Here is a 12,736-nt window from a genome sequence, read left to right as displayed (position 1 = left end):
TCGATCAGAAAATATGTCTTCCCAAATACCCGGTTGTTTACGCGATAGAATTATTTTGAAATTGATCTCGATGCGCCCGACAGCGCTACGATTTTTACTTGTATTTTCGTTGCTTTACACGTTTCGCAATTTCTAATATTATAAAGAATTCTCAAACGTTTGCGATAACACGACTAATCGAAAGCACACGCAACGTTTTATACAGGCGGTACGTAAGTCACGTGCAATGCAGAATGCAATCGGCCAAGTTCAAATGCAACAAACTAAGTGCCTCCGGCATTTTAAAGATTTCAATCTCGATTTTGGCAGAACAAAAAAAAAAAAAATAAAATAAAATAAAAAAAAATAAAAATAAAATAAATAAAAATAGAGGCAGTCGCACAGGATAAATTTTACACGTTTCACGACACGAAGGTTTTATTACGTTTCTAATTCATTCCCATGCAACGCGACAACGGAAAGACTGCCTAGATTAGCAAGACTACGTTTCTCCAAGTGGCGATCAGTCCCGATCATTCTGTTCGCCACTTTTTCACGTTCGCGTAAACTAATCGAAAAGGAAAAGGAAGGTGCCGACGATGGGATTCGTCTTCGCCCCTTTAATGAGGTCTATGAAATTCACAAACCCAGCCGGGAGTTGGGGCATTCGGGCTACGCCGTAGCAATGAAGGCATAGTGTATAATCGGCGCTAGAAACAGGTGGCTCGTGACAACGCGGCAAACTACAAACAGTGCGCTTTCTAGAGACCGATATTTACAAGCCAAGTACAAGTTGGACGTCGTTGGGCGGCCTACTCGCAACTAAGGGAGATCTGGTCGTTTATATCCCTCCCCCCTCGCCCTGTTTCATTCACTTTGGAAGACACATTTTCTGACGGGTTTGCGCGGCTTTTCGCCGCGCTCACTTCTCCCTTTCTTTCCTCGTTCGCTCTATTCAACGCTCGCAGATGCGACCGAAAAAGATGGTACCGCAAAGCGCGAGCTGTTCCCGATACGAGGCGATCCTGCTGCGCGGATCGAATCGCATCGTGTCGCATCATCGATAGTTATATACGCGCTCCGCCGTTTTGGCAGTGTCCCATCTCTTTCGTATGCGAATAACATGTGGATGACGGAACGGATGACGCGGTCCGAGACCGATGGAGATAGCGAAAGTCGAAGATACTAGACTCGCGATCGATATGTCGTGAGCAATCTTGAAGAAGGTCGTTAGTACATGTCGAAATTCGTCTTACAAAATGTTACCGAATTATTCGGTTTCTACGTGTGCCGGAGAATAGATTTTGAGTAAGCTACCTGAGCGTTATTGCCGTAAGTCGTTTAATTACACGTACTCGTTATGTCAAGTGAAACAGAGGACCGACGTTACACGCGAAAGAATCCGGATTCTCTTCTTTTTTTTTTTTCTTTCTTTTTTTTTTTTTTTTTTGAGACTAAAAATATTGATTAATGAAGATGTTTCACGTATATCGTATCCTTTATCGTCGGATTTATACATATATTGAATAGATGGCAAAGTTAATTTTTTTTTCTTTTAACAAACGTGACATTGTCAAATCACTGGCTTCCATAAAAATTTAGTACAGATTTACACGCGAATCGCATTGATCGCACGCGTGGTATGACGATATCTCATCGCTAAAGCACAAGATGTATCGAAAGAAAGCTCTGCACAAAGCTGACACACATACCTGCAGGGCTTGCACCACTGGCTTTGTTGATCTAATCCGTACCTAGCACGGCACTTCTTCATGTTATTACCTAAAAAAGAAAACGGCAACGATTAATACGACAATCGCTTGTAAGCTCGTGTACTACTATTTGACGTAATTGGAATTCTGTCAAAAGAATGACATAGTTACTGACATCGCTGTGTGAGAAAGATGTAAAAAATCAACTCGAGTAATACATAACCACGTGATTTAAAAATAAAAATTAAAAAATACAAAAAATAATAAAAAAGAGAAAAGAAAGGTGATCATATAAAAATATATATGTTATTGACAAACCGTGCGAAATCTCGTGTACGATTCGATACGATATATCGGCATAATCTAGTAGTATGAGTAAATCAGTGCTCGAGTTTTTGCGCTTTAAATTGATGTTGTGAAATAAACTCAACGAATGTCAACTAGTCATGCGTGTAACAGAACGACGTTAAAACCCTTTAAGATCCAACAAGATCAATCATCGAAACGTATTACGGATTTCAAAGCCTTCTGAGAAAATAATTTGCAAAAATTAATAAATTGCAGATTATTTAAAGTGACGAATGTACTTTTAGGTTTAAGTGAAATGTTTTAAAATAAAACAAAACTATTTCGATGATACGACCTCAAAGGGTTGTAAGTGATACGTCATAAGATCTTCATCGAAGACTTTCGACCAATACATTAAAGAAGAGATTATACGTGAAAACGCGGTAACAAATACGTGAGAATAGTTGCGTAAATTTTGTACTTCGAAAGATTTCGTACGATAAAACTGATAGTCTTCGAGGAAGATTTCAAGTATATTGACAAAGATATGAATCATTTATTACGAAAGCGGTGCAAATTTATTTAGAAACTGACGACATTTGCAAAAAGATATTGAAATAAATTTACTTAATCCGTTTAAAATAATCGGACTTGCTTTTTCTAAATAAACGGCTTATATCTTTGTCAAACAAATAATAATGTCATGCAATATTAACTTTAAAATAGTTTAAAACACGATCAAAGATCTACTCGGTTGAAATGTCATGATTTGTATAAACGCAAGCTCCGGAATATATTAAAAAAAAAAATCTAAAATATTATGGATGTGAACGCTTTATTACGCGAGCGAGTAAATAAAATTTTTATATGTAGTGGTCGAGAATAAATTGAATGACTCGATTAAAAATGGCGAATAAAATAATAAAATTAAAATAAAAATTAAGGAGTTCAGGGCAACATTGAAACGATCAAAGAAAAATATACGAATCAAGAATTAAAGTACAGGAATAAGAAAGCGATAGTAAGATAGAATAAATAGGAGAAAAGAAAAAAAGATAAATACTTATAAAATAAAAAAATTATGATAAAGAGACAGAGATAAAGAGAAATAGAAACAGAGATAGAGATAGAGAGAAAGAGAGAGATAAAGTGAGAGATAAAGAGAGAAGAGAGATAGAGAAAGAAGAGAGAAAAAGAGGCGAAAAAGGCTGAAAGAAAATTAAACGCTCAGGATTGTCTGATTGCGGAGTAGGTCCCTGTAAAAATGCAAAATGGCCAGCGTCCCCAAAGTTGTATACGTAATTAATAATAAAATGCGTGATGTTTGTCTTGATTGTGTGACAAGCGCGCTCGCGCATGTATGCGATGTGTGCATGTTATGTTTTATGCATAACGTGTATTACATGTTGCCGATGTGTGATGCAAATATATAGGCACGTGCGCATGCTTATGTGCACGCCTGTATTCGCAACTAATGTAAGAAAACTATATATATATATAAATATATAAATATAAATGTACACACGCGTGTGTATAATATAATTATTAATCAAATGTGTGTATGTATGTATATATAAATATAATATAATATAGATATCGACCCAAAACCCCTAAGATGGGGAGGAAACATGCAACATAATATAGTGTAGCAATATAAGAATGTATAATATAATAGTATATATGTAATAATGAATAGGGTGGAGGGGGCGGGGGCGGGGGCTCTTTCCATATGACGACGGGGATTGTAAGAATGTGTGGAATGAGGCATGTGGGTACCTCCAGGATCACTGTTTGTGTCTTGTTTGCGCTTCCTCTTCTTAGTTCGGTTGGTATTTGCGCGGGAAGACCAGTCAGGATACAGCTGCATGTGCAACTGTCTCTCCCGTCGCGCCAACTCATAATACTTGGCCTGTTCCTCTCGCCCTAGCGCGTGCCACTACCGAGAGAGAACCAAACACTTTTTGTAATTGTGCATGAACCGTGTGTGGACTAAACAATATTTTTAATCAAGAAAAAGAAAATTCACTAATGCTACTGCCGCCACCCTAATTGCATAAAAATTAGAGTTAGCTCATTCTATTTAGAAATTAATTTCTTATTACTTTCTTGCTATCTATTGTATTATTTATTCATTTATTTTTTTTCTTAGCAATATTTCGTTGCCTCATAGCATTTCAGTAACACTGGGGGTCCCTACTTTCCGTTTAAAGTGCTAGAAGAACAGCCTAAGTTGTCCCCTCCCCCTCGGTCGCACCGCTATTCGTTGCATATGGTCGATATATTAATAACCTAAGGTAGGGTGTCTGATAGAGAAGTACGACCTGGCGCGAGTAGCCGGGAAACAATTTTATCCAAGCACGCGCGCAGATGAAATAGTTAACAAATAACGCTGGCACGTCTATACACTGAAGAAAACATTTCTCAAAAATGCTGTATGCGACTATTTTGAGATACTTGCAATCGTTGCTATCACTGTTTCAGCAAAGTTAAAAATTTTTTCTTAATTATTATTAGTTTTGCCTTTATTAAAGTGTAATTGAGAATTCTAAATCTGCTGCCAAAAACGATTATCGTGCATTTACGTGAGACAATCTCGTTTTAATTAGAATAATTTTACAGTCTTTCAATCTTTTTGGCGATTCATACGCATTCTTAATTTAAAGAAAAAAATAAAAAAAATAAAAAAAAAAAATAATAAAAAGCGTAAGACGTTCCTCCAGTGTATTTTCGTTTGCCACCTGTCCCAATTTTTTTCCACGTACGAGTGGCACTATCGAAATAGCAAAAGCGGTATTTCTCCTTCATTTCAAACATGTTGAAATGTGAATGTTCATGAGAACGGAAGAAGGAGAAGAAATAAACTAAATTTTGAAGGAAGCCGAGGCATCGACGATGTAAATCCTCGTCAAATTGCCATACTACGGCTCACCTTGAAAAGGAAGCGACTTCGAGCAGATGTCCCGTAGCGAGAAAGAGAAAACAAAAAGGCGAAAAAAAGAATTTGGCAAGGCCCTGGACTCTACCAGACATCCCGTACCTAAGGTTTTGGTTTTCACTCTCGCTCTTATTATCGACGATTGCCGTCTCATATTTTCTTGCTCACGGGGAAAACGAATACCGCTTTAGGGAGTTTGGCCAGATAAAAAAAAAAAAAAGAGAGATTACATTGCATGCCGCGCGAGAGTCTGCGTTGATTTTCTTCATCTCTTTGCTGCTTTTTTCTTTTTGTTTCTTATTTTTGTACTTTTCTTTTCTTTTTCTTCTTTTTTTTTTTTAATTTTTTTTTTTTAGTTCTCTGCTGTGTCACATTCCACAATCCCCACAGACAATCCAATCGAAATCAGTTTCGAAAAACTAAAAAAATATATACATGTATGCATATATGTACATGTACAAAATACTCGAGAGGTATACATATATGTCAATGAATATATGTATATAGCCTGCACGTCGAAAAAGATTGAATGCCAGATAACCATAATGTAGAAGATACAAAAAAATAAAAATCAATATGTAACGCAAAAAAAAGAAAAAAAAAAAAAAAGAAATGTACGAAAAAAGAAACGCACAAAGACTTTGATCGTTTCAATCAACCAGTAGGTATGTACTAGCAAGTATTATATAATGAATTATTAAGGGCCTGCTGTTCTAGCACTGGAAAGTGGTACCTCCGGTGGGATCTGCGGATCGCTCTTTCTTCCTCTTCTTCTTCTTGCTGCCATATCCGTAGTTATCCCTGGCACTCCAGCCAGGATATCGTTGCTGGTGGAGATGGCGTTCCTGCCTGGCCGCCTCATAATACCGCGCCTGCTCCTCCCGGCTTAGCGAGTGCCACTGCGTGTCATACCCCCAAAATTGAGAGATTCACAGATTCATAGCCTCACGGTACTTATCACCGTGCACCGTCCCCATTATCTTTCCCTCCCTCCCTCCCTCTCTCTCTCCTTGTCCTCATCTCCTGCTCAAACTTATCTATCATCGGCGACAAGTGGCCAAGTCTACCACTGACTCGCCACGTATCCCGTGAGACCCGCAAAAAAAAAAAAAAACCACCCTTCGACCCTTCCCCTTTTTGTCACTGTCTTTTTTTCAAGGAATCTGAGATTTCCTTAGATCCCACCTATAATGCTCTATTCTTACTGAGATACTAGTAGGTACGGTTAGTTAGCTCCGATTAGTAACCCGGTAGGCGATTCATTCGATAAAAGCGTTAAAAAAAACATGCATACTCGGGTATCGAGATCGCCTGAAATGCGTTTTCAATAAATGGCCAACCAATATTTTCTCTTTTCCTGTTACTTACATGGAGTTAAAAAGCATTAAATTACCAATGAATGAAATTTAAATTCTTGATAAATAGTTAATTAATAAACAGTTATTAGAAATTAAAGCTCGTAATATCTCATGTAGACACATACATAATAATTCAACAGCTGATGTAATTAATTTAATTCAATATAATATCATGAATCAGTGCAAATTGAGTGAATTGCTGGAAATAATAATTCTGTTTAGAAACTAGATCAATTCAATTGTTTTTTTTTTTTTTTTTATATAAATTAAAAAAAAATTAAATTAAAAAGAAAACTTATTATAGAATTAAATCTCATTTAAACCTTATTTAATCTATCATGAAATAGGAGAAAATATTGACTTTGCACATTTTTACATAAAAATTTTTTTTTCTTTTTTACATCAGAGAGCAATTAATTAATTTAATTAATAAATTAAACATAAACCTAACATATTTTTCTATCTTGTTAGTAGACAATACCTTTTTTTCAAGACAGATTATGATAAACGATAAAAGATAAAAATTATTAAATTAAATAAATGAGAACCAGCTACTCTGATGTTGAAGACGTTACTTCAGGTCTGAAAAAATATCTGAACAGTTTACTTACTCGTCTTCCCAATATTTGGTTGATCGCGGCACTCTCTTTTAAGGTACACTCTGCCACAACCTTCGCCCTCATTTCTTTCATATACAGCATAAACGCGTTCAAAGGCTTTTTTATATGGGGTTTCTTTTTATCTGTCGAAATCGAAAATCAAGATTACATAAATCGTCCGTTCTCAATAGCTGAGCTTTCGTAATACTGAAAGTGCCAAAACGTCGCACGGTCTCACCTTGATTATTTTGTTGTCCCGTGTCCTGAGCTTTCGCATTGTCCGTGGGCAACGACGTCGAGTTTTTCTGCTCTATCGTTGACCTGCAACACACACGTGAGAAAAATATTAAAAACAAAATTTCTTGGCGGAAAAATAATTAGCAATGATTTTGGCAAAGCCTCGAGCATCGATCGCCGTGTTGTGTGTACCGTTTATTGAAGTAGGACTGTTTAACCTCGGAATTCAAAGGTTCGGATTTCGCGCAGGACAGGGGGTAGGTCGGCGTGGAGTTCTGAGATAGCTGGTCGGTCAGACTCGGCGGCGTCGGCGTCGGTGTCGCGCCGTCGAAGTAGGACGGGGCGGTAGATGGTAGCGTCAACGGGCTCCGTAAGAAGCTCTGCGGCAGCGGCCAATTCATCTGTTGCCACATGCGATGCCGCGCCTCCACCATCGCCAGCAGCTGCATGAAGTTTTGCTGCTGGCCGGCGCCGTACGTCGGCGGCGCGATGCCGCGCGGTGCGCTCAGGCTCGACATCTGCACGAGACTGCTCATGTACAGCGCGGTCAGCAGCTTGTGATCCACGGTTGGTAAGCCACTGAGCTCGGCGGACTTGACGGCATCCTGGAGTATCGCCATGTTATCCTCGATCGCGCTCTCCTCGGCGACGACGGCGTCTTTTTCCTCGTCGATCGACGCCTCCCCGATCTTCACTCCTATCACAGTCCTGGTCGATCCGCTGTCGTCAATATCATTTTTTTTTATTACCAAGTTCAGCGGCTCCAGGCACTCGGCTGGCTCCATCGCCACATACGGAACTGCCACGTGCCTACTCGCGGGCCCACCGCCCAGGTGATCCAGATCGATCCATGGAACGATCCTAAACGGGTTACGCGATCACGCGTCGGTCGACCTTGCGCCGTGCTCCTCCGAGCTCAATGATGACGGCGCGGACGAATCGAGCACCGCTGTCGACGGGATCACACGGGGTGGCGAAGGGTGGCCCCTAGTTTCTCCCTTTCGCACCGACCTTCAGCGGCCTCATCTCACTCACGCGCGCTACTAATCCTGTTCCCCGTCGTGATTAATTCGACGAGACGATATCGCCAGTGATTCGTGGCATCACAAACGAACTAAGTCGGTGGGGTCCAGCCGCAGCACTCCGACAATTTTTTCACTTTTCGTTCACATCGTCGCATAGCCGCGGTCACCGCGGCAGCGGACGCGCGTGAGAAGCGCGACGGAAAAAAAACCGGGACTCAGTCAGAGCGTTGTAAACAGCACGTACGCGGCGGTGGCGCACACAACGACACTTACGCGTCGTCCGCGATGGTTCGCCAGACGCTCGCGGCAGCCTCGCTCCGCCGGAAGCCTCCGAGACGTACGTGGTGCTCGCCGTCGTATTTGCCGCGCGTTGTCCGCACGTATGACGTGCCTGATGGCACGGTCATCCCTACGAGGTCCCGTTGATTGCGTACATTTACGCGCCCTTGCCCGCCCGCCTCCGCTTTGGCAGCGCCAGTCGTTGACGCGACTTCGTCACCCGGCGATTCGTGCGGTGAAATGTCTCCAGGGGCGGCATCCCACGGTCACCCATTCGTCATATCTCTCTCCCTCGCTCTCTTTCCTTCCCCTCGCACGTTCGCCGTCCTTCTCTATCTCCTGGCTTTTCTCTCTTCACCCTTTCCCGCCCACTTCACCCTTCCGCCTCCGCCGCCGCCAAGCAGAGAGAGCTGCCTCCTGTATACCAACCGAACACCCCGTCTATCTCATCCGACGCCGACGACTATAGTGCGCTCGTATCACGTTGCATCGCGAACGACCCACTCGTCTCGATTTCCCCGTGACGTCTGTCCGCGTAATGCACGCACGATAACTCGCCGAAACTCCGCTTTGCCCCCCCGTCGCGCACCCTGCGATACGTATACGCGTATCCTCGCGCCGGATCTCCCTCGCGCACGATGCCACCGTGGGCTTCTCTCCCACTTTCCGCCACGATTTTTACCAAACGCGTTCGTTTCTGGCGTCAGCGGAATCACCACCGACCGGTGTTACGACGATTGATTATCGGCGAGTCTGGGGGTGGCCGGGGGAATTGCGCGAGCAGGGGGGACGCGGAGCGGTGGCGCGGGGGTTTGCGCGAGGGTGGCATCGCGGGGGGGATGGATGGGTGGCATCATCGCGATTCATGGCCCTCGCGGCGATAGAGACAACCCTACCATCAGCCGGTTCTACAATTCTGGGTGCGCGTGGGAGTGGGAGACGCAGCGAATATCGCATTCTCCCGGTCTTCCTTTTCCTACGTGCCACGACTCTTCCTTTTCTGGCGAGATGTCGCGCGGCGCTGCCGTCGACTACCAATCACCCCGGTTGGTCCAGCTGCCACTCGCCAGCGGTGCGGCGGTCTGACGGGATGGAATTCCACTCGTGAGTCAGTTCGCCTTTGCTGATTTCCTGAAGAGGGAAAGTCGATTTATGGCAGCGTTCCTCCTCGAAATGATCTCCGTACGTCCGATTCCACGCGTGACTCGGTCACCGTGCGATTAACGGTGACTCTTCAAGTTCAGCGGAATGATCTCGCTCGTCCTCGAGTAGTATCCAAAATCTAATATGCGTCTTGTCCGCTTCTGAAAAATGCAGCATTCTCGCGCGGTTTATTCACCAGAAATGCAGCTCCAGAGCGCCGAGGGCGTCCATCTGCCCTTTCAAACAGCTTCAGGTTTTAGCGTGCTCTTTATCACTGACGTGACAACAATGTGGTCGCGGGCCGCATTCGACACCGAGGCGCGTGCAGTTTCACGCGATTTTGGGAAACAATGCCGTCACTGTCGTAAACGCATTGCCGGTAAACCGAGCAATTGCCTCTTCAGCTGGTCCTTCATAATGCTTCGCACTTACGTGTGATGCGGACAAAGGAAGAGAGAGAGAGAGAGAGAAAGGAAGGGAGAGAGAGCAGAGTTCGTATGTTGCACGCGATCGCGGGCGCGGGGGCGGGAGATCGTTCGAGTACTAATGTAAATTAGAGATCTTGTTTAAGAGGGTAATGATCAATACATAACTGCCGTCGGCGTCGGCAGCGTCGACGGCGCCAACATCGGGATAACAGGCGCAGACGCTGTGCAGAGAGAATCACTCGATAAGTGTTGTACACCCAGCTACCAAAGGAGCGAAGGGCGCCGCGCGACGAGGGGGTTCGCCGAACATACCGGGGTAGCCGAGACGTGCTACCCCCTACGATCCTCGCGCCGCAACTCCCGTTTTCACCCCCGACACGACGCTTCCTTATCAGCAGACGCGCTGTTGGTACCCATTTCGCGGCTGTCAGTTATTCGGATATTGTTATCGATCGCCAAAGCAAAGCTACGCACGTGGCGCTTACGCAATTCCATCGAGTGACCGTACAATCGTCGCGCGGTTAAGAAGATTCTCGCAAGATTTTAGTGTCATTCAGTAGGTAACGTCCAAAAACAATGGTCAGATTATTTTCACAAAATTCTGTTCGAACGAGTCACATGAAATGATAATAAAGTTCGTCGATTGGCAATGTTCCTTTCGCGCATTTTAAATTAATTAAACTGTCACAATTGCGTAAATCTTCGATCATTGCATCTACTAGAAATATTCTCTCTTATCACCGTATATATTTTCCATGTATGTGTACGTCTTCTTTGATACTAAATATACATATAACAGCCGACATCACGATACTTGATTACAAACGTAAATGCAGATACTCCGAATCAGTAAGTTATATTCCTCCAAACATTTCAAAACTTTCGCGACCGAGTAGTAGATCCGAAGTTTGAAGAACTTCACGGTGAATCTCTCGCAGAGTTTATCAAGCTGGGTGGAGGAACAAGGGATACCGGGTACTAGACGGGAATAATCGATGCCGGGCTTTGTTGCTGCTTGTTCAGATGTCGCCAGCAATACGAAGCTGAGAGAGTGATAACGAACCTGTGATTGTGGTCTAGAGTAGAGTGATCCGCTTTCGGCGCCGAGGATACCAATGCGTGCGACGCGAGAGCGTGTGCATGCGGACTCAGACCAGGATGCGGAGGCATAAGGCCCGTCGGTGAAAACCGGTAGAGATCACTGCAAAATCAAAACGCAATTTAATCTCAGAAATACATTAAAAAAAAAAAAGAGAGAAGCTTGTTAAAAGCAAAAGAAAATATTAGCTTATTCGTATTTTTTATTTAAGATTTTTATTTATAATTATCATATATACTTTTTTAAAATACTTTTACTAACCTTGGTAAACTAGAACTCGTAATGGGTAAACTTGTAGGATAAGGGCTTCGGAAGCCAGCGTTCGCCGGCGAGATGGGGTACATGCTCGGTGTGTGCCTGAAAATATTCATTTTGTAAGTTTTTATCGTCACCACGAGTGTTTTCGAGGCAAAAATGTTCACAATTAAAATATCCCCTCGATATATTTGAGCGCTATGGAATGATCGTCTAAAAATCTGATTTAACCCGTTTGTTCCACGAACCATTTGTCACCGACTGTTTACCTGTCTACGGGGTAAAATTTTTGAGGTAGATAAATAGGGATTGTTTCAACAGTACGTACGTGAAATTTTATCGGTCTCATAATACTCGTCGTATTATGTATTTAATGGAAGAAATAAAAATCATAAAATATTCGGCTTTCCGGATTGATAAAAAAAAAAAAAAAAAAAAAAAAAAGAGAAAAATAATAAAATAAAAATCAATCTTTGTAACCATCGCTAGATTTCAGTTATACTTTAACCAAGCAATCGACCAATCACTTTGCCAGGAGTGTTCCTGCGACAAAATTTTTGCAAATAAAATACTCTCGATATTTGAGTGTTATTGAATAACTGCCAAAAAAACTGATTTAACCCGTTTGTTTCACGGACCATTTATATCATCGACTGTTTTATCTGTCTGTGGCAGAAAATTTTTGAAAAAGTTAAACAGGGAATGTTTTATCGGCACGTACACCAAATTTTATCTATCTGATAATATTTATCGTATAATGTATTCAACAAAAAACCTGAATTCACAAAATATTCAGCTTTCACGAATTAATAAAAAAAAATAAAATAAAATAAAAATCAATTTTTCTAACCAACGCTACATTTCAGTTTCATTTTTAACTAAATAATCGATTGTTCTTAGTGTAAAAAAAAACCGCTGCAACAAGCAATACAGTTAATTAATTGCGATTAATAATACGAGCTGCTTCTCGTAAGAATAATTAGTTTGTTTTGTCGCGAACGCGCCTGTTTTGCGTCTCTCTATTGTCAAGAGCCGCGGAGGCCAGAACTCCGTGCACTTCGCGTAATAAAAACGCCGCCGACTTTCTCATTATTGCAAGTGGCCTTCTTTCGCGCTCCACTCTCTTTTCATTTCGAGGGCGGTCGGCATCCCTTGTAAACCGCGAGAGCTAAATTCCGTGCGCGCGATATCAACGTCCAACAGTTTTTCCACGTCCCGAGCTCGCCTCGGGCAGGCAAGGATGCTGCAAGGTCCTTCTAATTGAGAAGAAGGAGCCTAATCATCCGTGGAAAATCGCAATTTGGGACGACTCGGGCGTAAAGCAAATAACGAGCAGGGGAGAGCCTCGAAAACCTGATCGTAAGGACCTGTCGCGAAAAGAGGGTGACGTCCACGAGGA

At 42.5% G+C, this 12,736-nt stretch overlaps 1 protein-coding gene across 4 annotated transcripts in view; it reads right to left on the bottom strand.

Moving 5' to 3' along the window:
- LOC139109484 (uncharacterized) overlaps positions 1–12,736 on the bottom strand; it is a 32,996-nt gene that overhangs the window by 8,117 nt on the left and 12,143 nt on the right. For 2 of the 4 annotated variants that reach the window (XM_070668573.1, XM_070668575.1), the window contains exons 4-9: positions 11,344–11,439; positions 11,047–11,184; positions 7,110–7,192; positions 6,884–7,014; positions 5,648–5,813; positions 1,692–1,761 (exon numbers count right to left, since the gene is read on the bottom strand). In XM_070668573.1, coding sequence (XP_070524674.1) covers positions 1,692–1,761; positions 5,648–5,813; positions 6,884–7,014; positions 7,110–7,192; positions 11,047–11,184; positions 11,344–11,439 — 684 coding nt within the window. Of the gene's footprint in view, positions 1–1,691; positions 1,762–3,755; positions 3,916–5,647; positions 5,814–6,883; positions 7,015–7,109; positions 7,193–11,046; positions 11,185–11,343; positions 11,440–12,736 lie in introns of all 4 variants that reach the window. The other 2 variants (XM_070668574.1, XM_070668576.1) reach the window with 1 other exon arrangement.

Source organism: Cardiocondyla obscurior, linkage group LG18 (genome assembly GCF_019399895.1).
Source record: "Cardiocondyla obscurior isolate alpha-2009 linkage group LG18, Cobs3.1, whole genome shotgun sequence".
NCBI lineage: Eukaryota > Metazoa > Arthropoda > Insecta > Hymenoptera > Formicidae > Cardiocondyla > Cardiocondyla obscurior.
This window is presented reverse-complemented; position numbering and strand designations above follow the sequence as displayed.